Genomic DNA, 23,588 nt, shown 5'->3' on the forward strand with positions numbered 1-23,588 from the left:
GAATTTGGCTGAGAAAAGCCATTCAACATCTGCGCTCCGATGATGATGATGATCATCATCATAATAAGGGCCATTTCAGCAAGACACTTCCTGTTCTTGGCGTCAATATTCTTGTTGATCTCATACAGCTAGTTTGGCAAGTGCAGAGCTAAAAAATTATTTTTAAGATCAAAAATAAATATTAAAAAAATTATTTTCCACCGTGCTCTGTCTAATTGTTAGAGAGTTTTTATCTTTATTTTTATGAGACATAGGGTCTCTTTATTTACCGGAGGCAGGAGATGGCTCTCCTCCTCAGTCCGGACTTGTGTTTTCCTTCCCCAACTTCGAGTGGACTGTATATATCTTTTGGTTTAATTTTTGTTGCTTGCAAGTTTGGTATTGATAGCGTAATTATATTTTAATTCAATATTTTTAATTTTGATAATTTGAAAATAATTTTTAAAATTAAGTGTAATTTTATCAACTAATGTATAATATGAGTCCCACTTAAAATAAACAAAATATTTCACTTGACAAGCCATATAAGCAATAACACTCCTTGCTTTAGTCTTCACCAAAACAATTTCGGTCACTGGATAAATCAAAATTAAAATTATTTTATTAAAATGTAATTATGCGCAAATACTTATAATTTATTTGTAATTAATCCTCCGTCCCATTTCAAATACTTTTTAAGATTTTTGTACAAAAATTAAATAAATAACGGGATAGTCTTATTTTTGTATAAATAAATATATTAACAATTAACTAAAGTACACTTAAAATGTAGAAAAATAATAAGAAAAAGATAACTGCATTGGGAAAGCATTCAAGTTCAAGTTGCCCCCTCCATCATCTCAAGGGATCTCTTCTCTCCTGTCGAGAGGTTGCATTAAGCTCAACTTTGATACCGCTGTTAATGTCAAAGAGGCGGAAGGTAATATAGCTGCCATCGCTAGAAATTGTAATGACAATTTTTGTAGATGGACTTTCAGAAAGGTTGAAGACATAGTGAACCCACTGGTTTTGGAATCTTTGGCCTACTAAGAAGCAGCTTTTTGGGCCAGAGCAAAAGGAATTATTGAAGGAGATTATCATATTGTTGTTAACAACTCCCATGGTGGTGCTTAGCCCAGTTTGATTCAAAGTATTCTTTAAGATATCAGGATGGTTACTGGTTTACTTTTTTCTGTATCTTTTGTTTTCATTAAACATTCTTTCAATCAAGCATTTCATTGGCTAGCTTCTTTAACTGACAGGAAAACTTCATTCTTATGTAATCCCTATGAGCAAATCCATATTATCTTCGATTCTAGCCCTTTGGTGCCTTCAGTGCTTTTTTTTTTTTGAAAAAAAAATTAAGAATAATAATAGATAAAGGTAAAGCTAGAAAAAAATAATTAATACTTTCTTATTTTTTTTAAAGTATATAGTATAAAGAACTTGAACTCATATAAGAATGAACTCATATAAGAATAAACTCATCAGTCGTCAGATTAAATATTTATATATAGATTTGTGCATTCTATATATACACTTTAATTAATTTTACAAACATTTTGATACAAAAATATTTAATCTAACAATTGTTGAACTTATTTTTATATGAGTTTGAACTTATATTAGATGCGCTAATTTTTAAAATGACAAATAAGATAAAAAAATAATTATGAAACATCACTTGAAATGGGTGGAGGGCATAATTTTTTTCGTTAATTAATATACCTACCTATATGTGTTGTTCCTATCCAGTTACATGATAGAGCAGAGAGGGAGTTCATTTTTCTGTCTTATATTTGTAGAACAAGATCAAATAGCAAGTCCAGGCGGACAAAAATTGAAATCTTTAATTTATTGAGTCTTGTTGCTATTAACTTGACAAAGTGAGTTTAAACTTGGAATATCCCTAACACACTTGTGATGGATTCTGCAGATTTTATATAATTAGCAAGAATATCATAAAAGTAATCAACTCTGCATTGTCCTCTTATATATGCCAACAGCACACAGACAACTAATTAATTAACCATATATATGATCTAACATAGGTAATACGTACAAAATTAACTTGAAATCTCACAATTTTTAAAAATAATTTTAATTATTGAGTCAATAGAGAGCTAATTATTTAGAGCTGCAAGGCTAAGCTAGCTACTTGACGTAAGCCTTATTATTATTATTAAAGTCTAAATCAAGGAAATTAGAGTTGCTATATGCATTGTAAATCCAGTTAAAAATCACAGGAATGATCATGTTCCAACCTAACAAGAAATCATACAGTAATGAGAATCAAAGACCAGAGTTATTAACTAATATTGTTATATTGTGAACATATATATCAAGATAGACTAAATGGTTAATATTACGTATGTAATGAAGGATAGATCATCATACTCTTATGCCATATTTAACAAATGGAAATTCAAATAGCCTTCGTTATCTAAGAAAATGAGAGAACAATTAGACTACTCTATTGTAAATCAATAATCAGTTGAATTAATGTAGTAAAACTAACTCTTTAATAAACTTTACCTATAAAATTAGGAGTTTGAACTTTATAATGGTCATTGTTATGAGGAATTTACTTCAATAAATGTGAACACAACTCTGATTAATTAGTGATTGATTTAGATTATAAATGATTAATCATACAACATACAATTAAAAAAAAAAAAAAACCATAAAACATGCATGTGATGAACTAGATTCTCATAAAAAATTTCCAAATCTTAATAATTCTCTTGGATGGCTTATGTCTTTTCACAAAAATTAAAGCATATGGGCAACACCTCAATTATTAGTTTTTCAATTATTTTAGAGATCTTGCCATAGGAAGGCAATAAATTATTCCTCCTAAATTTGATGTCCCTTCCAACTATAATCAGAAATGCATCATTAATGTGAACCTAAATTCAATTGGATACTTTAAAGGCATTGTCCTACGAAGAGAAAAATAATAAATAATTACTATATATAATTATTACTATCTTTGCCTGTTTTTATTTATTTATTTTTAAAAATTATTTTTATTTTATAATTATCTATTATTTTAAGAAGATAAAAAAGTATCAAATATATTTTTTTTCAATTTTACTCTTATTTCTACTAAATATAATAAATATTTATATAATTTTTTAACACCTTTTTAATACTTTCTCTTAATTAATAGAGATAAAAAAATAATTTAATAAAATTAAAAAATATTTATTAAAATTTAAATAATTTGATTTTTTAATTATCATGTAAAAACTTTAAACGATCAATAAAAGTAAACAAATGTAATATATTTCTAATAAAATTATTTTAATTATTAATTATGATAAAAAATATTAAAATATATTATAATTAATAATTATAGCTAAATTTTTCTGCATATAATAATTACATTGAATACTTATTTTTAAATGATAAAAGAAAAAAAAAATATAATTTACTCTTATATACATTGTTTGTTGGCATGCCAACTACTATGGTCTCCATCAACTTTATAGGAGTAGAAACATGTATTAATTAATATTCATTGCCCTGCATGAGGGCCACTTGGGATATTAATCATGTTATTATAATCATGAAATGCAAGATAAAAAACAATAATATAATTATAATGTGGCATAAATAGTTAAAAATCCTTTTTATTGGGGCCAATTTCTTAATTCTAAAAAACCAATTCAAAAAATTAAATATTAGAGACTAAAATTAAATAAATTTTACAAATAAAAATTAAAATGAGAAAACAATTATCTTGGTACAAATTAATCACCTGGAGTGGAAGGATAAAGGCACTAACTCAGACAGAGGAGTGGCCATAGGTGTGGAGCCCGCCGAGGGAGCAGGAGAATTCCTACACAATGGACACGTGGCACTCATCTTAAGCCATTCATCAATGCAATCAGCATGGAAACAGTGATGACAATCTGGAATGCACCGTATGGTATCTTTAGACCTGTAATCCGATAAGCAGATTGAACATGGACCGTTGTTGGGCTTAGGAAGTCGCCGGCTGTCGCCTAACACCAATTTCGGGTATGATTCAATCGTCGGTCCATCGAGGCCCACTACTATCACGGGCTCCAGCGAGTCACGGGGAATGAATCGGTGGTTAGGCCTATATACATCGAGCTCATCCTCGTTACCATCACCATTGCCACTATGACCATTGGAATTACCTTTAACTCTTACACAAGCATAGGAAGCAAGCATTATGGTGGAGATGAGGACAAGAATGCTAACGGCAATAGCGATACCATAACCAAGGCCGACAGCAGTGGCTGTGGCCGGGACCGATGCCAATACAGGCGGATCAGCTGTGGACATATAAGAGAGATGGAGAGAGAGAGAAATGATGAGGAGAAGAAGATGTGAGTGCGAAATGGGAAGTGGAAAAGAGAGTGATACTTAAAGATGAGTGGGATAAGGCCCAGCGGGGTCCGCGGTAAAAATATAAATGGCGATATGGGGATTGGAGTTAATGTTCAACGGTTTAAAATTGAAGAGTTGAAAAGTAGTATGAAAAGAAGTAGGCAAGCATTTATGGTGGTTCATTGAAAATTCAATTTCACTCTCTGGATTGGAGTTCTCTATTGTGATTGATGCTTAATAGTAGTTTTCTTTTCTTCTGTTGTATTATTTTGTTTGATTCAAGTGCATGAGGGGGTGATTTCAAGGTAATCTGCCTCAATTTGTTGAATTTAAAGCATATTTAGAAGTTTGCGAAGGGCCTACAAAAGAAATTACTACATCATATGAGATACCTGGAGCTTGTCAAGCCCGTTGACAAGGAACATTTCTTATAATAAAGATAAAATTTCAATACTGTTGAGAAATACTTAATTTAATACAAAAATTTAAATTTATGATTGAGACAATTACACTGAAATAACACGCATCAAATCTTATTAACATGTGATGACAGGCGCAATGAAACAATTGGAATATAGAATAGACTTTGATATCATGTAAGAACTAAAAAGCACTCAATGTAATAGAGTGAAAGTTATGCATATCTTCTAGTTGATCCAGCACTTTTGAGGTTAATTGTTAAGAACTTAATATGTTTTGTTGTATGGTATTAATATACTGATTAATACAAGTAATTCAACCACATATGTAAACAACTGTAAACTTTAAATGTGATTGAGACTTTAAAATTAAAAATAACTGAATACATGTGCAATTAATGACGCGACCAGCCAACCAATGTTTACTACTTAAATATTTATTTCCCTTAACTTCCATAATAATAAAATATTCAAAATCAAACTTTTTAGGTTTTAATTGCCACTTAGCAGTGTCATTCTCTTTCTTTCTTTCTCAAAATGGGCAAAGAAAGGAAGAAGAAGAAGAAGTAAACAAGAAAGGGATGGTTATTTTCCTTTTGTTTAGTGAAAGCCAAGAGATGAGAAGGGAGCCAGTAAAGACAGCAATCTGAATCTGAAATACTGACCACCACTACCACTACCACCACCATCACCATCATTAATTTCCAACTAAAAGAAAATAGACATCAGAATTCCAATTTCACAATAAATATAGCAAATGAAGAAAACTTTTTACAACATTTGGGGCATTTACTTTTCAGTTCAATGAAAACCATGTTTGATGTTTCCCTTCATCTTCTTGTGTTTCATGTAATGTAAATAACCTCAGATTTAGTATACATCAGTGGTATAGAAGAACAATCTTCAAGTTTCTAAATTCAAGAAAATAAGCCAACTTAATTAGCCTAAGAAATACTGTTCTCACTTGAGGTGGAAGGAGATTGAACCAGTATCTGGGGAGCTTCTGATGCAGAGTTTTCTGGTTGTACTAATGGGGAGGATTCAGCTTGGCTTGGCATTGCAGCCTGGACTATTTCTGGTGGTTTGAACTTGTTGATATAGTAACTGAGAGATGGTCCAGAGTATTCAACTGTTTGCATCGCAGTTGGTGCCTTACCAACTTGGATGAGAATTGATGAAGCTGCAGCCACAGAAATCAGGGCAAGGCCAGCAGAAATTGCTTTTGTGTTTTCAGCTCCATCGGCAGAAGTACCTGCAGTTCCTGAGCTTATTGCACTTTTTGCTATGTATACCGTTGGCTGAAAATATTAGAAGCCATTAGATGAACAATAGCACAATTCCTTACTGCATAGAAACAAAAAAGAGATATACAGAGAGAAACTGGATGAATACATGCATGGGAATCAGGAACATTGATTAAATTGAAAATTATCTACGTATCTCAGAAAATAACCATATCAGGGACTGCTGATTATGGTTTGCAATTCACATTGGTCTTAGTAATGCAAAAGAACATGCAGCTGCAATCAAGAATCTTTTCCCAAGACCTCTTAATGCAACAACAGAACCTTAACTTCCTATATGAAGTGAATAAAAGACAAACAATTGCCTATTGCCTCAAGAGCATAACTGCTTATCCAGGATGAATAGCACTACACCATGAGCACCTATTACAAAAAGATGAATAACAAAATAGCTTCTTGAAACACATATATAATTTGCTTCTTTCGTTAACTGTAGTTACAATTGAACATGGAACTGTAACACAATGCCATGAAACATTAGGGTAATTCACTTGGAACCCCATTGGCCCTACAACCTGTCTACAGAATGGAAAAAAAATGATGTGGCCCAAAACCTTAAACTTCATATTTTGGGTGCCAAACCAGATTGGCTATCTCTCAAGAGGTATCCAATGACTAAGCTAAAATCTTCTAAAAAGGTAAATTACAATTAAACCACAAAAAAGATCTCCAATGTGTTGCACTCTCAGTGATTGTTAATTGATATGCAGGAAGTCAGCATGTAGCTGCTGTCAAAAAAAAATGTAGCTTGGTGTTGAATCAGCCATTTCCTCTTACACTCCTATAGAAAAATGCCACCTCACAAAGCTATTAAGATATCAGTTACACTAGTTGGAGTAAAGGAAGACACTTGTAGGGGCATTCAGTAAACCACAAACTATACATGGTGAATTCTTTTCCGTAGTGGCTTGTGCACTTTATGGGTTGGGTTTGGGGGCACAAATTCAGAGCAAATGTCAGATTTAATTAGAAGCGTATTATAACATTATTGTTATTGGCTTAAAAAAATGCAGACCGATTTATGGATCTTCATCAGCTAAGAAACGTAACAAAATCATAATTGTGGACCACTTAAAGAACAGAAAGTGATGCAATGAAAATTTATATTTGAGTCATAGAATAAACTCATCAACATTGGCACATTGCCCTTCTAATAACTAATTGAGCAGCATTCATTATCTTATATTTTTTGGTTATTTGGATTTTGTCAGTACTCAGTACCAATTCTAAACAATTTGGCAGCAACAGGCTAAGCTGCTTAGGTGCTGTGTTAGGGAACAAATAAACAAATAAAGGGAGCATTAACAAGAAAGCTTGATCAATATATTGGAACATTTGCAAATTACCAACCTCAACAGAGTAAATATTTGTCTGCCCTGCAGTATCCTTCTCAACATATCCAGTCCAACCACGAGTTCGTGGTGGGAATGTTCCAACCACTCTGGTTTTCTCCCCAGCCAGCCATTCCACACTCACCTTGCCAACCTATTTTTTCATCATAAAAAGAAAACCAAAACATCACCAACGTAGAACAACATTTTCTTATGATTCTTCACCTTAAGGCATACCTTTAGAAATCAAGTGCCATAATTAATAGCAATTAATTATTATTTAGTCCCTATTTTCAACAAAGTTATAAAAGCATACAAAATATAAGATGTAAATGGTCTGCAAAAACAAAAAAAAAATCAGATTGAAACATAAGTTTTGGGCTAATTGTTAATAAAAAAATTATACCAAATTCCAAATAATTTCCAACTTTTCCATCATATTCATTAATTCAAAAAGAAAGAAACTAGCTTAGACTCTTAACCAATAGAGAAAGACAACAAAAAGCAAGAAACAAACTTGCACAGATATATAAGAATAAATTAAATACAAGAAAAACAACGAACTAGAAAAGTTTAAGAATAAATATACCTCCTTATCAGGAGCACATTCTTCATCGTTGCAATCAGCATCATCAGATGAAACTCTAACTGTAAAAAGCTTCAAATTTTGCCTATTTAAGGATCGGCAATTCTTGAAGAGCCGCGGGGATGTGAATGTGCATGTGTTTGCTGGTATCATTGCCTGTGATGCACATGCCATTTCTTCTTCTTCTTCTTCCTCGAATCAGAGAATCAAAAGGGTTAGCAGAAATTGCCTCAAAACACTTCAGTGGCAATCGCAGACTCGTGGGTTCCTCTCTGGGTTGTAGTTAAATTAGCGCACGCGAGAGTGAGAGAGAGGAACGGAGTTAGAGATTTTTTTTAGAGGCGATGGATGGCTCATGCGTGGTCGACTTTGAGTGGCTTTTGTATGACTTGGATTTTGAGCTCTACAAAGAGTCATAATTTACTATTAATTATAATTATTATTTGTCATTTTTAAAAAATCAATTTTAAATAATTTAATAATTATATTTTACACTCATCCAATTATTTTATTTTGATTTTGAGATATGTTTTAATATGCAAAAATTATATACATAGAAAAGTTAATTTTAATTATATATATTTAAAATTTTTAATAAATTAATTATTATATAAAAATATATTTTAATTATTCACCAAATCAGACTAAATTTAATTGAATAAATTCAATTAGAGTTTTAAAAATTAAATTAAATAGAACCACATATAAAAAAATAAAATTAACCTTATTATAAAATCAAAATAAATAAAATAAAATTTTTTATTTGATTGAATTTTTATTAAAAATATATAATTTATTACAAAATATATTAAATTCTGATCGATTTAATTATTTTTTTTAAAAAAATATTAAATACACCACAAAATGAAATCAGCTCATCTTATGGCCACATGGCTCGACTGTGGCCCCATTGTGATTCTAGGACGGAAAAGCACTTTTTAAAAAAATATTATTTTATATATCATTGATTTTTTAAAAAATTAATTAATTTTTAATATTCTTAAATTAATATACTTTAATTTGTTTAATAATTTAATTAAAACTGCACTGAATTAGATTGAATAAAACAAAAATTGAAACTGAAATTAAAATTATGAGAGAACCTTAAGAGCTGATTCAGATTCATACCCGATGAACCGGAACCGCCGGTTCAGGCCGCCACTAGCATAGGGTTTTAGCATAGAAAGGGGGTTTATGGTGGTAACCGACCTACAAATTAAACCGCTTTCCCTTCCACAACTCTTCCATTTCCAGACTGAAATTTTCTCATCCAAAGAGAACGGGAGGGAGAAGAAAAGAAAATCGAACAGAAAACAAGTAATTCGATTCCAATTCTATTAAAATCGAACGTTAAATTATTATTATTGCATTTGGTTTTAGCAACAAGAGCAAAGCATCCATGGGTCTCATGCGGACAGACCCTTCTACTGGAAACCAAGAGTAGGGTTCTTCTTATTCTCCTTCGTTCTGTGGGTTTTTTGTTTATTTAGGGTTTTATTTTGTTTTTATTATTGATTAACTTTGTAAATAAGGCCAAATGTGGGGGAGCTCATTGATAAGCAAAAGCTTACTGCTCCCATCAAATCCGCTGTTGATAAATTCGCGCTTCTTCCTGAGTTCTTAAAGGTAAACATCAAGTGAATATTTGTGTAATATAAAGCAATGCAAGTGAAAGGTAGTGTGTGTGTGTATTTTTAATTTTTTAAATGCGTTTATTATTTTCAGGTGAGAGGTCTTGTGAAGCAGCATTTGGACTCGTTTAATTACTTTGTAAACATTGGTATAAAGAAGATTGTGCATGCCAATGATCGCATTGTATCCACTGTTGATCCTGGCATTTATCTCAGGTGCCCAAATTTCTGATTGTTGGGTTGATATTTTAAATATCCTCATCTTTGGTTTTGAATAATTTTAGTTGGTAAACTGACATTTCTTTTGTTTTGTGTGTGTGTGTGTGTGTGTGTTTGCCGCGGTTAATTCTCCAGGTTTAAAGATGTTAGGATTGGTACACCTTCGGTGATGGTGGACACTATCAGTGAACAGCTTAGCCCTCATACATGCCGGTTATCTGATTTGACGTATGTAGCCATTCATCATCACTTGTATATATTATTATTATTACTTGGATTTTTCATTGCTATTATATGCTTTTGTTTTGTTCAATTGAGCGATATGATGATGAAATTTAATGCCAGAGTGGGATAACAAAAGAATGATATTTTTCCACGGTACAATCTTGAAAGAAGCAAGAAATTCTTTATCATCCTTGTCCTTTGCTTCCCTGTTTTAAAATTTAACTATGTTTATGTATGTATGCCATCAGTTACTCTGTGTGCTTGAATATATATATATATATATATATATATATGTGTGTGTGTGTGTGTGTGTGTGTGTGTGTGTGTGTGTGTGTGTGTGCGCACATGTGAGGCTTTGGATTGCATGCTGATGAGTTAGAATTTGCAATTGTTTGGCACTTGTAGTATTCATATTTGAAATTGTGTAAAATGTTGTTAATTTCAGATATGCTGCACCAATAATGGTCAATGTAGAGTATATTCAAGGAAGCCATGATCAAAAGACCAGAGTTGAAAAGGTAGTTAGAGCATCATTGTGATATCTATTATCGTGGAAATGTAATTTTGAATGTTAAATGTATAACTGTTCTTGTAGAATGATGTTGTTATTGGAAGAATGCCTATCATGTTGAGGAGTCGCTGCTGTGTATTATATGGAAAAGATGAAGCAGAACTTGCAAGACTTGGTTTGTGTGCACTAACTCTTAAATGAATTTCCATTTTCATTTGTTTTCTGTTCATACAGAATTGTTAATTACTTTTTGCTGTTGGCTTTAGGTGAGTGTCCCTTAGATCCTGGAGGATATTTTATTATAAAAGGGACTGAAAAGGTGAAATTCTAAATCATTTATTCCAGTTGTTTGATTTTGTGAAGAAGAAATAGTTTTTAATACGACAAACTATGCATATGCATGTTGTATGCTTGTGTGGTTGCCTCATATTTTGTTGGTTTGTATAATATGCCTTCATCTTCTTGATGATATGCATTACTTCTATAACATGTTCTGCAGAGTTCTTACATATAGTCTGCTGTTGTACTAACACTTCTGGTGGAATTCTTCATGGTCCAAGTTTTGCTTGTGGCTTCTATTGTGTGTTTAAAGAAGAAAACCGAGTATTCAAAATACTGTTCAGGATGTTTTGATACTATATTGGTTTTATAATGCTTCATTTTTTTTAAAAATAATTTTGTTATGTTTTCTGATTAACTGATTAAAGCGATGAATTTAGGCTTAGGCCTATCAGAATGTCTTTAGTTCATTAGTTGCAGGAACCTTCTATATCAAATGGCAATTCCTCTTCAATTTCAGGACCACAGCTTCTTACCTGAATTCTCCTGAGTTCTGGTTCTTATTTAGAAATAATGTGTACAAATAATAATAACTGTAAAACATGTTGCAATTGACTTTTTTTTTCCCCTTTTATTTTTCTTTATTTTATTTTTTTTATTTTTTTTTAAGATAAACCAAGAGGATTTTAGAGGTTGGCAACAGGTATATGCTGCTAATATCAGTATAAATTTAATAATCTTGTGTTTTTGTTGTTGTTGTTGTTGCTGTGTTTTGTTTTGTTGTTGTTGTTATTGTTTTAATGAGCTTACTTAACTGCACATTATCTGTCTCTCTGTTTTCTTTTTGATAGTTTTTCAATATGCGTATTTTGACACTGCCAATATCTTTCAGGTGATTTTAATTCAAGAGCAACTTTCAAAGAATAGAATAATTATTGATACTGATAAGAAGGGAAAGTGAGTTCCTCTTATGTCTATTTTTTTTTTCTTTTTTCTTTTTACATCATGATATCCTACAGGTATCTTCCATGTTTATTTTTGTTACCAGGATGGTCTTATTCCTGCAATGGTGTTTTTGGCAATGTTTTGGCTATTCCGAATGACGTTTTTTAGTTGATATTGTTATTTTCTCTTCCTGAATTGGTTTGTGCTTCATGTGTTGGACTCCTTTGTTTGCTCTCTGTTTTCAGCATAAATGCATCTGTTACAAGCAGCACAGAAGCAACAAAAAGCAAAACAGTCATTCAGATGGAAAAGGAGAAGATTTATTTATGTCTCAATCAATTTGCAAAGAAGGTCTTCTTTTCAGATTATTTCTTTTTTGTCCAGTTTCTTTTAAGTTTCACATCAGTCTTGTTCAAATAGTTGTCTTAGGTTGACCAGGGTTTAATACTTTTAAATTGTTATATAGATTCCTATTATGGTGGTAATCAAGGCTATGGGCATGGAGAGTGATCAAGAGGTTGTACAGATGTTGGGAAGAGATCCTCGATATGGTGCCCTACTCTTGCCATCTATTGAGGTAAACAGCCTTGAAATTCTTTGAAGTTAATTAACTTCTCAGACAACTTTATTGCACATCAATGGTATTGGTAGTAAATTGGGTATTACAGTAAAGCATTTTTCACATCCAGGTCACTTGGAATTGTCATCAGGAAGTCCAGACTTAATGAAGCTATTATATTACATTTGCAATTCTGATGTATATAACAGGCTATAATTATCTGAAATTGGAAAGAAAATTATATATGTATTTTGGAGGAAACTAGCATGTCTTACTGACGGCTCCTGTAGGACACCAACAATTTGTACCTTGTGAGATGGTTTAAGGGTTTATTTAGTCTGCGGAACATTTGCTGTTTTCTCTTTTGGACTCAATATAATTTTCAAGTTAGCTTATTGTTATTCTAAAGTATGCTGCAATTGCAATACAGTTGGAAGCACATTATCCTTTTCCCTTTTCATTTGATCCATCTGGATAACATTACCAAACCTTTTGATTCAAGATGATATGAAACACTAAAACTGTCACTAGTGAAAAATAGCAAGTATCCTCTCTCTCTCTCTCTCTCTCTCTCTCTCTCTCATCATTCACATTCATTTGTGTCCTACTTCTTATCTTTTCTGAATTTCTAAAATATGGACTTTAAACCTTGTTCCATGCATTTTCTTTCTATATTTTCTTTATCTTTTGGGTTGCTGATCTTTAGAGTTTTTTGCTCTGATATCAGGAATGTTCAGGTCTGAATATATACACGCAAAAAAAAGCTTTGGAGTACCTTGAAGGAAAGGTGTGATACACTTGTTAATATGCTACAATAATATTTGGTGATTTTGGCTTTTATTTCCACAATTTTATGTACTAACTAAACCTTGAAGTGAGCATAACCGTATTCGTGGGTTTGCAAATCTCTTGCTCTTGAAGGACCAACCAAGGATTTAAATAACAAAATTGGAAATGATGTCGTAGAATCAGGCTAAATCGGCTTTTGCTTCCTCCTTTTTTTTTTTATTTATTTTTTTTAAACCATTAGCAAAATGATCCAAATCAACAATAAACCAAGCGTTGGATTAAATATTGTCAATAAACACGTAAAGGAGCATTTATTAAGTTATATAACACAACTTATGTGAAAGGGTTGGTGGTCACCATGAAAAGGAGTGTCATGGAGGATCTTGGTAATTCTGCCATCATTATAATTTTCTTTAATGTGATTTTGATAAAGTTTTTTTAAGGTTGGGGAAGCCAAAAAAGGATAAGAGGTAAGGGGTGTTGGCAGTGGGTGAGAATAAGGGAAGAAAGCAGGGAAGTAAAGGCTTGTCTGCTCCCCAACAAAAATTTTGGCTTTTGTGGGAATGATCATGATGGCTGTTTTGGCAATTAAACATTTATTGAAATGGGCTCTAACATGGAGATTGCTTGAGTCCACAATCAAAATGTTAGTTTGGCATGTTTGCTAACTCTAAATTTAGGTTTTTCTAGCTAGGCGAGATTGTTTACTTCTTTATTTTGCCGTTTCTGTGAACATGGAGAGCATGCAAGCCCATTGGTGGAACCCCACTAGAATAGAACTGATTATCATCTGTTTGCATAGCGTAGATCAATCCTAGCTAGACTGTGCCAAATTGCCAATCATCAGAGATGATTCCACATGTAAGTTTTGACTTCTGAGTATTTGACGAATCAAACACTTTCCACATGTATTCAAGAAGTCTGGCATTAGTATCTTGTCCATTTAACTTGGCATTGTTAGACTTATGGTAGAGGCATCACTAGGGATGCTATCCTCCAATCTCTGCACAGAAACATCACTAGGAGACTAAGATGATAAAGTCGGTCATTGTATGCTCATGGTAGCAATAGTTAAAGTGTGTGCGATATCTGAAGAAGGAAATACTGGATGACCTCCATAATCCACGTGTAGTTTGCTTATCCTTGACACATGATGCGTCCATTTAGCATTATCAACAATTTAGATCAAGGCTTTGTCCACTTTGTCTGATTATTTTGCTTCTACTTTGTGCATCTTAAGATTCAACATGTGTATTAAGTAAGCTCCTGTACTATTTGTTTGTGCATCTTTTAAAATATTTTCCTATTGTTAGATGGTTTCTATAGTATATATATATTTTTTATCTCATAGTGCTATATATTCTAGCTTGCTTAATTTGATTGTTCCTGTGCACTATATGGACATAATTTTAGCTCCTTCTCATATCAGTTGCTTGCTGTTGCAGGTGAAGGTGTCTACATATGCCAGTTATTCATCTGCTAAGGTCCTCCCTTCCTCATTCTCTCTTTATGTGTAAATGTACAAAAAAGACACTACATCTTATCTATCACTGAATGTATGTATAATGTATTATTGCTAGTTTTTTTTTTTTGTTGAAATTGAGTTTAACATGTAATATCTTGATGTTTTCTCAGGAAAATAGAGCTTTGGGTATACTTCGAGATGTGTTTCTTGCTAATGTTCCGGTAGGATTTCTCTTACATTGTGTAGGGGACTAGGGGATGGGTAGTGGGAGTTAGAACATGGAATGTAAATGGAAGTTAACCTCCTACGTCCTACCCTTTTGTTGGAATCTATTTTTTAGAGTATGAGGGAAGGTTAACAGTAGTACAACATGACCTAGAAGTATTACTCATTTCTGAGGATTTAACCTAAAATTGTTTAGAGGGGAGAAAGCGAATCCATATAACTGACCCTAAATTTTTGGGATAAAGGCTTAGTTGAATTGAGTTGAGTTTATGAGAGAAGGTTAACGTTCACTGTTTACATCTATTAACCCCCAAATTTGGTGTTACGAGGGTGTAATGTGAAGTTTCTAAATTTTTTTACACCCGTCGACACCCATTCTCTTTTGGAAAAACAGAGTGAAGTTAATTAACCTTCATGTACATTTCAGTACATTCCCTTCCTTTACCTTTATTAGTTTTCCTTTCCACCAGACCTAAAACTTCTGCACAATGCCTTAGATTTGCATCTTAAATACGCTTTTTTAATTGGCAGTTGTTCACCCTTTGTTTTCCCTTCTTTTAGGTGCATAAAAATAATTTTCGTCCAAAATGTTTGTATGTTGCGGTAATGTTGCGGAGGATGATGGAGGCTATGTTAAACAAGGATGCAATGGATGATAAGGTGATTGATTTTGTTCTATACAACATGAACATATCGTATTTTTGTTTATAACATTAGATTAAGTCATTAAGCTGAAAACACCCTAAAGCTTTTTGTGTTTGATGGGTTGTACTCAGTGTTCTAAGAAATAGTCAACTCATAGAACTGTAAGAGTTCATGACTCAAGAACTGGCAAACTATTGAAATTGTGTAAAGAATTGCAATTGTTTGGGATCGCTTTAATATCATGTGTTGGCTTGATGAAAGTGTAGGATCATTCCCTTGTTTTGAGTTTCATATCATGTAGCTGCCTTTGATGCTGTAACTATTTTTGTCCTTTCTTTTTGCTTTTCAAGATGTTCTAGATTTGTTTGGTAAAACCTGTATCAGTGAGCAATACCCATTCATTTAAATCAGTTCCAGATTGAGCATTTGACAAGCTTAGGAATCTGTGTGTGTGGGTTGGTGTGTTGTTGTATATTTAAATGAATTTTCTTCATTAATTTTACAGGATTATGTGGGTAACAAGAGATTGGAGCTATCTGGCCAGTTAATTTCTCTGCTTTTTGAGGTATTATGCTACAATTTATTCGTGTAATGATATACATTCCAACTCAATGTTGCTCAAAAACTCTCTCTCTCAATCACTCAAATTGCAGGATCTGTTTAAGACTATGATCACTGAGGTTCAGAGAACAATTGATAATGTGTTAACAAAGCAAAACCGATCTAGTCGGTTTGACCTTTCCCAAGTAAGTTTTGGATACTATTGATTCAAAGCCTAGTCTTTGATTCATTATCAAATCTAGATATTTGTATAACTTCCTTGTAAAGATCACTGTATTAATACTTGGATACAAAAATACATGTCTATGTAAGCGCATAATCATGCATTTTTCATGTGCTTGTGCATTTCTATGTTATGTATTTCACATTCTTCAGATCATATGCATAGATTCTTCAACCACAATAATACAATATTTGAGAAACGAGGAATTTCAGAAATGATTTGTAGGTTGGTGGCCATTGTAGGTTGCTGGATTTATTTTTGCTCCTACAATAAAACATCAAGAGATTTGCAGTTTTGAGATCCACTAGTTTAACATACCTTCTTTCAGCCAACTGTTTGCTGTTGCATTTTGTGGCTGGTGAATTGCTTTTCCACTTGAAGCTGTGGATGTCTTTTAGCTAGAGTTTGCACTTGGTTAACAGCAATAAAGTCATTTCTATTCCATATCAATGACTTCATAAGCTATATTTGCAATACACAAATCTTTAATTATAATCCATGTTTACTTGTAAAGCATCAGCCTTCTGACTTGAATTGATCATGAAGGGATTTCTAATAACAATAGGAGGGGGACAAATCTAGTGTAGACCATAAGAGTACTAACAGTGCCAACCCCTGCCAATGTTCCATTAATCCACCTTAATGTTCTGGTTGTCTTATCAAAGGCCTCTGAACCATTTAAAATAAACTAAACAGTATTACTTGCAAAGAGAAAGTTATTAGCTTGAAGCTTAGTATTGTTTCCTTACAGTTCCACAGGTGACAGATTCATTGCTTGAGCATAATGAAATGCTTTTACATGCTAAAATTTTGGTCTCTAATCCACTTTCTTGTTGTAGGAGGAGCACCGTAAATGAAATTTCAAATATCATTTACAATGTTTGCCTTTTATTTCCCCTTCTTCTGACTTATATTTCACAATGTTTGCCTTCTTCCTGAAATGAGTTTCTTTTGATATTTCTTTTTTCTCCTCCTTTTGATTTCTTCTGGATTTAGTATCTAGTCAGAGATAGCATTACTAATGGGCTAGAAAGGACACTTTCTACCGGCAACTTTGATGTCAAACGGTTTAAGATGCACAGGAAAGGCATGACACAGGTTTTTTACTCTATCCATTATAATCACACAATAGTAGTTTTCACTTCTCATATTTGCTTTATGTATTTATCGGTATACGTTAAACTGATGGAGAATACTTTGCTGAAAGGTGTTGGCTAGATTATCCTTTATTTCATCTTTGGGCCACATGACAAGAATTTCACCACAATTTGAGAAGTCTAGGAAAGTGAGTGGACCTAGAGCATTGCAACCAAGCCAGGTAGCGTTAATGTTTCTGTTACTTCGCTTATACTTTGAATTGCTGAACTTTTTAAGTTACTTGATCATGAACATTCTGCATTTTTGTTTTAGTGGGGCATGCTTTGCCCTTGTGATACTCCAGAAGGTGAAGCTTGTGGACTGGTGAAGAACTTGGCCCTAATGACTCATGTTACAACCGATGAAGAGGAGGGTCCATTAATTTCTTTGGTATGTCTTGAGTTAGTTGAAATTGTTTTGGTTGGGAATGCTAATCACAATGTTTCTGCAGAAAACAGAGAATTTGAAATTTTTTTTTTTTATATTTCTTCATACTAAAATGATTTACAAGCATTTTAATTTATATACAAAGGCTAGGACTAACTAGGAAACTAATAATGGCCAATAAATATAATGATTCCTAATTATATTCTAATTTACAGCTAATTTACACTGATTAAGGGATTTACACTAATTGAGGGATTCTAACACTCTCCCTCAAGTTGGTTCATGTATGTTGCACATGCCCAACTTGCAAACTAGGGTATGAAACCCCTTACAACTTAATCTCTTAGTGAACACATCAGCTAACTGGTCTTTCGACCCTACGTAAGAGATAGTTAAGGAACCATTGACAACTTTTTCTTTTATGAAGTGTCTGTCAATCTCTATATGCTTGGTCCGATCATGCTGAACTGAATTGTGAACTATACTAATGGCAGCTTTGTTATCACAGAACAGGGACAAACCACTAGTTTCTAGCAATTTTAATTCCTCCATCAACTTTTGTAACCACAATAGTTCACAAATACCTTGAGCCATTGCTCTAAACTCAGCCTCTGCACTGGATCTAGCTGTCACATTTTGCTTCTTGCTTCTCCAAGTGACTAGATTACCACCAACAAAAGTACAGTAACCAGATGTCGATCTCCTATCATCAAGAGATCCACCCCAATCTGCATCTGTAAAGGCCTTAATCTGAAGATGGCCATGCTTTGAGAAAAGAAGTCATTTCCTAGGTGCAGATTTCAAGTATCGCAAGATGCGGAAAATAGCCTCCAAATGAGGTTCACGAGGATCATGCATATACTGACTCACTAGACCCACTGCATATGCTATATCTGGTCTAGTATGCGAAAGGTAAATCAGTCTGCCAACCAACTTCTGATATCTCCCAATATCCACGGATTCCCCAACTCCAGCTTGCAATTTGTGATTTGCCTCAATGGGAGACTCTGTTGGTTTACAACCTAGCATTCATGTTTTCTCCAACAGATCTAGTATGTACTTCCTTTGAGAAATAAAGATTCTTTTATCTGATCTGGCAACCTCTATTCCAAGAAAGTACTTTAGCCTTCCCAAATCTTTGATTTCAAACTCCTGTGCTAGTTGTTCCTTTATATGAATCAATTCTTCCCTATCATCACCAGTTACCACAATATCATCCACATAGACAATAAGCAGAGTGATCTTACTCCTATAGTATTTTATAAACAAGGTGTGATCAGCATTGCTTTGGCAGTAACCAAAAGAAACCATAGCCTTACTAAACCTGTCAAACCATGCCCTAGGTGACTTTTAAACCATACAATGCTTTCTTCAATTTGTAAACTTTTCATTTGTTCTTCCCATTCTCAAACCCTGGAGGGATTTTCATATATACTTCTTCTTCCAAATCACCATGTAGAAAGGCATTTTTTTACATCAAACTACTGCAAATTCCACTCAAGATTTAATGCACATGATAGTAAAATTCTGATGGTATTCATTTTAGTAACAAGAGCAAACGTTTCCTGGTAATTTACCCCATACGTCTGTGTGAAGCCTTTTGCTACCAGCGAAGCCTTTTGCTACCAGCCTAACCTTATACCTTTCAATTGAACCGTCTGCTCTATGTTTCACAGTGAACACCCACTTGCATCCAGTTGGTTTTTTCTCTAGTGGAAGAGTAACAAGTTCCCATGTCTCATTCTTTGCTAGAGCTTTCATCTCCTCCACCATGGCTACCTTCCATTTTAGATCAAGATATGCTTTCTTCCAATCTTGTGGAATAGAAACAGAGGAAACAGACAATAGGATGGAGACAAAGAATTATAGGAAATAAAGTTAGAGATGAAATGTATGGTATAAGTTCTAACACATTTTCTGAGAGCAATAGGAATATCAAGATCATTATTAGAAGAAGGAAAAGTAGACTGAGAATTAAAATTAGACTCTTCAGGAACTAAAGTAGACTCATCACATACCTCAGGATGTTCAGGAATTGAATCCAGAGATTCTGTTTGATCAGCAGTCTCCTGCTCGATGGCTATATTTGTCTTGTTCTACCGAGTATAGATTCTCAAATCTGGTCCATTCAATCTCCCTCGAGATTTAGGTGACTCCCCCTGAATATCATTATTAGGTATAGGCTTTAGACCCAGATTTTCTCTTTGAAGTTGAAAGTTGGGAGAGCACAAAGAAGAAGGGAAAGGGAAAGACACATCTTCTTCCTTCCTATGCTCCCCTTGAAGAGGTGGATGGAAATACGATTCAGATTCCTTAAAGGTAACATCCATGCTCACAAAATATTTCCGTGTAGGAGGGTGGTAACACTTATACCCCTTCTGAGTACTGGAATAACCAACAAAGACACCCTTGAGGGCTCGAGGTTCTAACTTCCCCCCATTAGGCTGATGAACAAAGCAAACACAACCAATGACCTTTGGAGGAATAGTATATGAATTTTTACCTTACAAAACCTCTAAAGGACTCTTAAACTCCAAAGTCCTGAGTGGCATCTTGTTAATAAGATATGCAGCAGAAAGAATTGCATCCTCTCAGTAAGGTTTGGGAATATTCATTATAAACATAAGAGACCTAGCAACCTCAAGTAAATGTCAATTTTTTCTTTTTGACACTCCATTTTGAGCACTAGTGTTAACACAATTAGTCTGATGCAAAATTCCTTGTGACTTTAAATATTCCTAAAAAACTCCATTCATATGCTCTGTGCCATTATCAATTCTCAGTATTTTAACATGAGCATCAAATTGGGTACTAATTATTTTGTGAAACTGCTGAAAACATGAAAATACTTCATTTTTCCCTTTCATCAGATATACCCAAGTTAACCTACTGCAACAATTAATAAAGGTTACAAACCATCTATAATTTGATAAAGACACAGTTTGAGTAGGCCTCCACACATCAGAATGGATAGTCACAAAAGGAACTGAAGCTTTATTATTTATTGTAGGATAAGATTGTCTAGTATGTTTGGCAAACTCACAAGCATCACATACTAACAATTCAGTTTTGCATTGCTTAAAGAAAAGAGGATAAAGTTTCTCTAAAACAGTAAATGAATGATGTCCAAGTCTCCTATGCCACTGAATAATTTCTTCTTCAGCACCCATAGACTGTCCCAGCATGGCCTGATCAACACAATCATTCAATAGATATAGCCCATCTTGCAATCTACCATTGACAATCATTCTCCCTGTTATCAACTCCTGAAACACACAGTGAGTGGGAAAAAATTCAATTTTGCAGTTGAGAGCTTTTGTGATAAAACTGAAAGACAAAAGGTTATTAAGAAAGTTAGGCACATGTAAGACAGAACTAAGACTTATAGTAGAATTGCATTTAACAGAACCTGTCCCAGAAACATTAGATAAGGATCCATTTGCAATGGGGACTTTTTCTTTGCCTGATGTAACAGTTCGGAAGTTCCCCACTCCTATTCTTGGCAGTTGGCAAGGCTGTCACAACCTATCTCTTGCCCTATGGGGCTAGAACTCCCGTCCAACTGTCACGGGACTTTTGTTTTGCTAACCCAAAACCACAAGACCTCGTGTGGCACTTGCACTCAACAAAGCAAGTCAGCCTCTCCAATGGTCCCTAGGATCCCACGGTCACCAATCTCACCACCAAGATTCACGACAACCAATCCTTACACCAATCACCCAAGGATGCTCACAGCAACAACCCAACAACAAGAGGTTCACAATAGCCGAAACTCAACTCAAGCAACACAAGCAACCACACAAGTAACCAACCTCACGCAAGGCAACACTCAACAATGCGCAATACACCACAATCAACACAAATGGCCAGCCGCATCAACAAGCAACCAAGCCTCAACACAATGCGCATCAATTAAGCCACAACAACCATCAACACACAACCAACAACCATGCAAGCCATACACATTAAGCAAGCATAAAGAAAAGTAGAAAGCAAGAGAAAACGAAGTAGGGGTCTACTTCTTTTATTCCTTCAAACTGGCTTTACAATTGCCAAAGAAAGGAAAATAAAGCTCTCAAATTGCTTCTCCCGCACACTCACTCTTTCACACTCTCTATACCTATGAACAAGGGAACATATCCCTTATATACACAAGGTGTGGCTGCCTCTCATGATAGCCAACATGTGGCTGAGCTTGAACCAATCCCAAAGGACACTCATAAAATATTCATTGGGCAGAAAACTCATCATGGAAAAGCATGGGACTGCTGCTGGTCTTGCCACCTAGCTCCCGCCTGGTGCAATTCAAATGGCCATGAAAATATTTGGGCGCCAAGCATTGGGTCCCACCAAGTTGGTCCTTCATTAAGCCTCACGCTGCATGGCTGAAGCTTGCCATGCACGTAGGCCAAGCATCCCACCTGCCGCTCCATGAACAAGCCGCCTAGCAAGCTTCATGCGCTGTCCAACTTGGTCCCATGTGCGCTGCACCTCACTTGGCCCCTTGGCTTCACGCTGCATGTTTGGTCTCACTTCACATTGCATGGTACCACTACTCACTCTTCATGCATGTTGTCTTGGCTCCACTTGCCAATTCACATGTGTCCCACCTTGCAAGATGTCCCCCAAATGCTGCGCTACACTTGGGCCACTTTGGCTTCCACATGCGCCCCACCTTGCAAGTCCCATGTGCTGGCCACTTTTGGATTTCATGGTACGCTCCACTATCCAGCAATTTGTCCCCACGTCCATGCATCATGCACGTAAGTGCTGGTTCCACTTAGGCATAGCACACGGCCATTAGTCCCACGTCCATGCAAACTTCACGCAAGAAGTGGGGCGCATGTGGAAGCCAAAGTGGCCCAAGTGTAGCGCAGCATTTGGGGGACATCTTGCAAGGTGGGACACATGTGAATTGGCAAGTGGAGCCAAGACAACATGCATGAAGAGTGAGTAGTGGTACCATGCAATGTGAAGTGAGACCAAACATGCAGCGTGAAACCAAGGGGCCAAGTGAGGTGCAGCGCACATGGGATCAAGTTGGACAGCGCATGAAGATTGCTAGGTGGCTTGTTCATGGAGCGGCAGGTCGGATGCTTGGCCTACATGCATGGCAAGCTTCAGCCATGCAGCGTGAGGCTTAAGGAGGGAAATCGTCCCACCCAATGGAGGACCAACTTGGTGGGAGCCAATGCTTGGCGCCCAAATATTTCCATGGCCATTTGAATTGCACCAGGCGGGAGCTAGGTGGCAAGATCAGCAGGAGTCCCATGCTTTTCCATGATGAGTTTTCTGCCCAATGAATATTTTATGAGTGTCCTTTGGGATTGGTTCAAGCTCAGCCACATGTTGGCTATCATGAGAGGCAGCCACACGTTGTGTATATAAGGAATATGTTCCCTTGTTCATAGGTATAGAGAGTGTGAAAGAGTGAGTGTGCGGGAGAAGCAACTTGAGAGCTTTATTTTCCTTTCTTTGGCAATTGTATAGCCGGTTTGAAGGAATAAAAGAAGTAGACCCCTACTTCGTTTTCTCTTGCTTTCTACCTTTCTTTATGCTTGCTTAATGTGTACGGCTTGCATGGTTGTTAATTGTGTGTTGATGGTTGTTGTGGCTTAATTGATGCGCATTGTGTTGAGGCTTGGTTGCTTGTTGATGCGGCTGGCCATTTGTGTTGATTGTGGTGTATTGCGCATTGTTGAGTGTTGCCTTGCGTGAGGTTGGTTACTTGTGTGGTTGCTTGTGTTGCTTGAGTTGAGTTTCGGCCATTGTGAACCTCTTGTTGTTGGGTTGTTGCCGTGAGCAT

The 23,588-nt window shown here is 34.9% G+C and overlaps 3 protein-coding genes across 4 annotated transcripts in view; 1 reads left to right on the forward strand and 2 right to left on the reverse strand.

Moving 5' to 3' along the window:
• Positions 1-3,565: 3,565 nt before the first annotated feature.
• LOC110667071 (putative RING-H2 finger protein ATL69) lies at positions 3,566-4,544 on the reverse strand. Its single transcript, XM_058150941.1, has one exon. The coding sequence runs from the start codon at positions 4,294-4,296 to the stop codon at positions 3,739-3,741; it is 558 nt and encodes a 185-aa protein (XP_058006924.1). The 5' UTR covers positions 4,297-4,544; the 3' UTR covers positions 3,566-3,738.
• Positions 4,545-5,181: 637 nt separating this feature from the next.
• On the reverse strand, positions 5,182-8,350 carry LOC110667039 (protein MAINTENANCE OF PSII UNDER HIGH LIGHT 1). Of its 2 annotated transcripts, XM_021827758.2 has the most exons (4): positions 7,985-8,350; positions 7,415-7,549; positions 5,725-6,058; positions 5,182-5,468 (listed from the first exon to the last, which is right to left on the reverse strand). In XM_021827758.2, the coding sequence occupies exons 1-4, from the start codon at positions 8,153-8,155 to the stop codon at positions 5,458-5,460; spliced, it is 651 nt and encodes a 216-aa protein (XP_021683450.2). In that variant the 5' UTR covers positions 8,156-8,350; the 3' UTR covers positions 5,182-5,457. The 2 variants fall into 2 exon arrangements, with proteins under 2 accessions (XP_021683450.2, XP_021683441.2); XM_021827749.2 differs by lacking the exon at positions 5,182-5,468 and having other exon boundaries at positions 5,480-6,058.
• Positions 8,351-9,164: 814 nt separating this feature from the next.
• LOC110667020 (DNA-directed RNA polymerase III subunit 2) overlaps positions 9,165-23,588 on the forward strand; it is a 31,345-nt gene continuing 16,921 nt past the window's right edge. The window contains exons 1-19 of the mRNA XM_021827725.2: positions 9,165-9,421; positions 9,514-9,607; positions 9,707-9,828; positions 9,967-10,059; positions 10,502-10,574; positions 10,652-10,742; positions 10,834-10,886; positions 11,739-11,803; positions 12,037-12,142; positions 12,258-12,368; positions 13,078-13,137; positions 14,585-14,623; positions 14,775-14,825; positions 15,391-15,489; positions 15,980-16,039; positions 16,128-16,220; positions 17,255-17,356; positions 17,466-17,576; positions 17,669-17,785. Coding sequence (XP_021683417.2) covers positions 9,381-9,421; positions 9,514-9,607; positions 9,707-9,828; positions 9,967-10,059; positions 10,502-10,574; positions 10,652-10,742; positions 10,834-10,886; positions 11,739-11,803; positions 12,037-12,142; positions 12,258-12,368; positions 13,078-13,137; positions 14,585-14,623; positions 14,775-14,825; positions 15,391-15,489; positions 15,980-16,039; positions 16,128-16,220; positions 17,255-17,356; positions 17,466-17,576; positions 17,669-17,785 — 1,581 coding nt within the window. The 5' untranslated portion in view covers positions 9,165-9,380. The remainder of the gene's footprint in view (positions 9,422-9,513; positions 9,608-9,706; positions 9,829-9,966; positions 10,060-10,501; positions 10,575-10,651; positions 10,743-10,833; positions 10,887-11,738; positions 11,804-12,036; positions 12,143-12,257; positions 12,369-13,077; positions 13,138-14,584; positions 14,624-14,774; positions 14,826-15,390; positions 15,490-15,979; positions 16,040-16,127; positions 16,221-17,254; positions 17,357-17,465; positions 17,577-17,668; positions 17,786-23,588) is intronic.

Source organism: Hevea brasiliensis, chromosome 1 (assembly GCF_030052815.1).
Source record: "Hevea brasiliensis isolate MT/VB/25A 57/8 chromosome 1, ASM3005281v1, whole genome shotgun sequence".
NCBI classification, from domain to species: Eukaryota; Viridiplantae; Streptophyta; class Magnoliopsida; order Malpighiales; family Euphorbiaceae; genus Hevea; species Hevea brasiliensis.

What these genes read in the sequence shown, in the direction of transcription:
- LOC110667071 (XM_058150941.1), bottom strand. Translation starts at nt 4,296, where the DNA reads ATGTCCACAGCTGATCCGCCTGTATTGGCATCGGTCCCGGCCACAGCC.
- LOC110667039 (XM_021827749.2), bottom strand. Translation starts at nt 8,155, where the DNA reads ATGGCATGTGCATCACAGGCAATGATACCAGCAAACACATGCACATTC. An exon ending in AATGTGCTCCTGATAAGGAG is followed by an intron (nt 7,550 to 7,984) that starts GTATATTTATTC and finishes ATGAAAAAATAG; the next exon opens with GTTGGCAAGGTGAGTGTGGA. An exon ending in CAAATATTTACTCTGTTGAG is followed by an intron (nt 6,059 to 7,414) that starts GTTGGTAATTTG and finishes TAATATTTTCAG; the next exon opens with CCAACGGTATACATAGCAAA.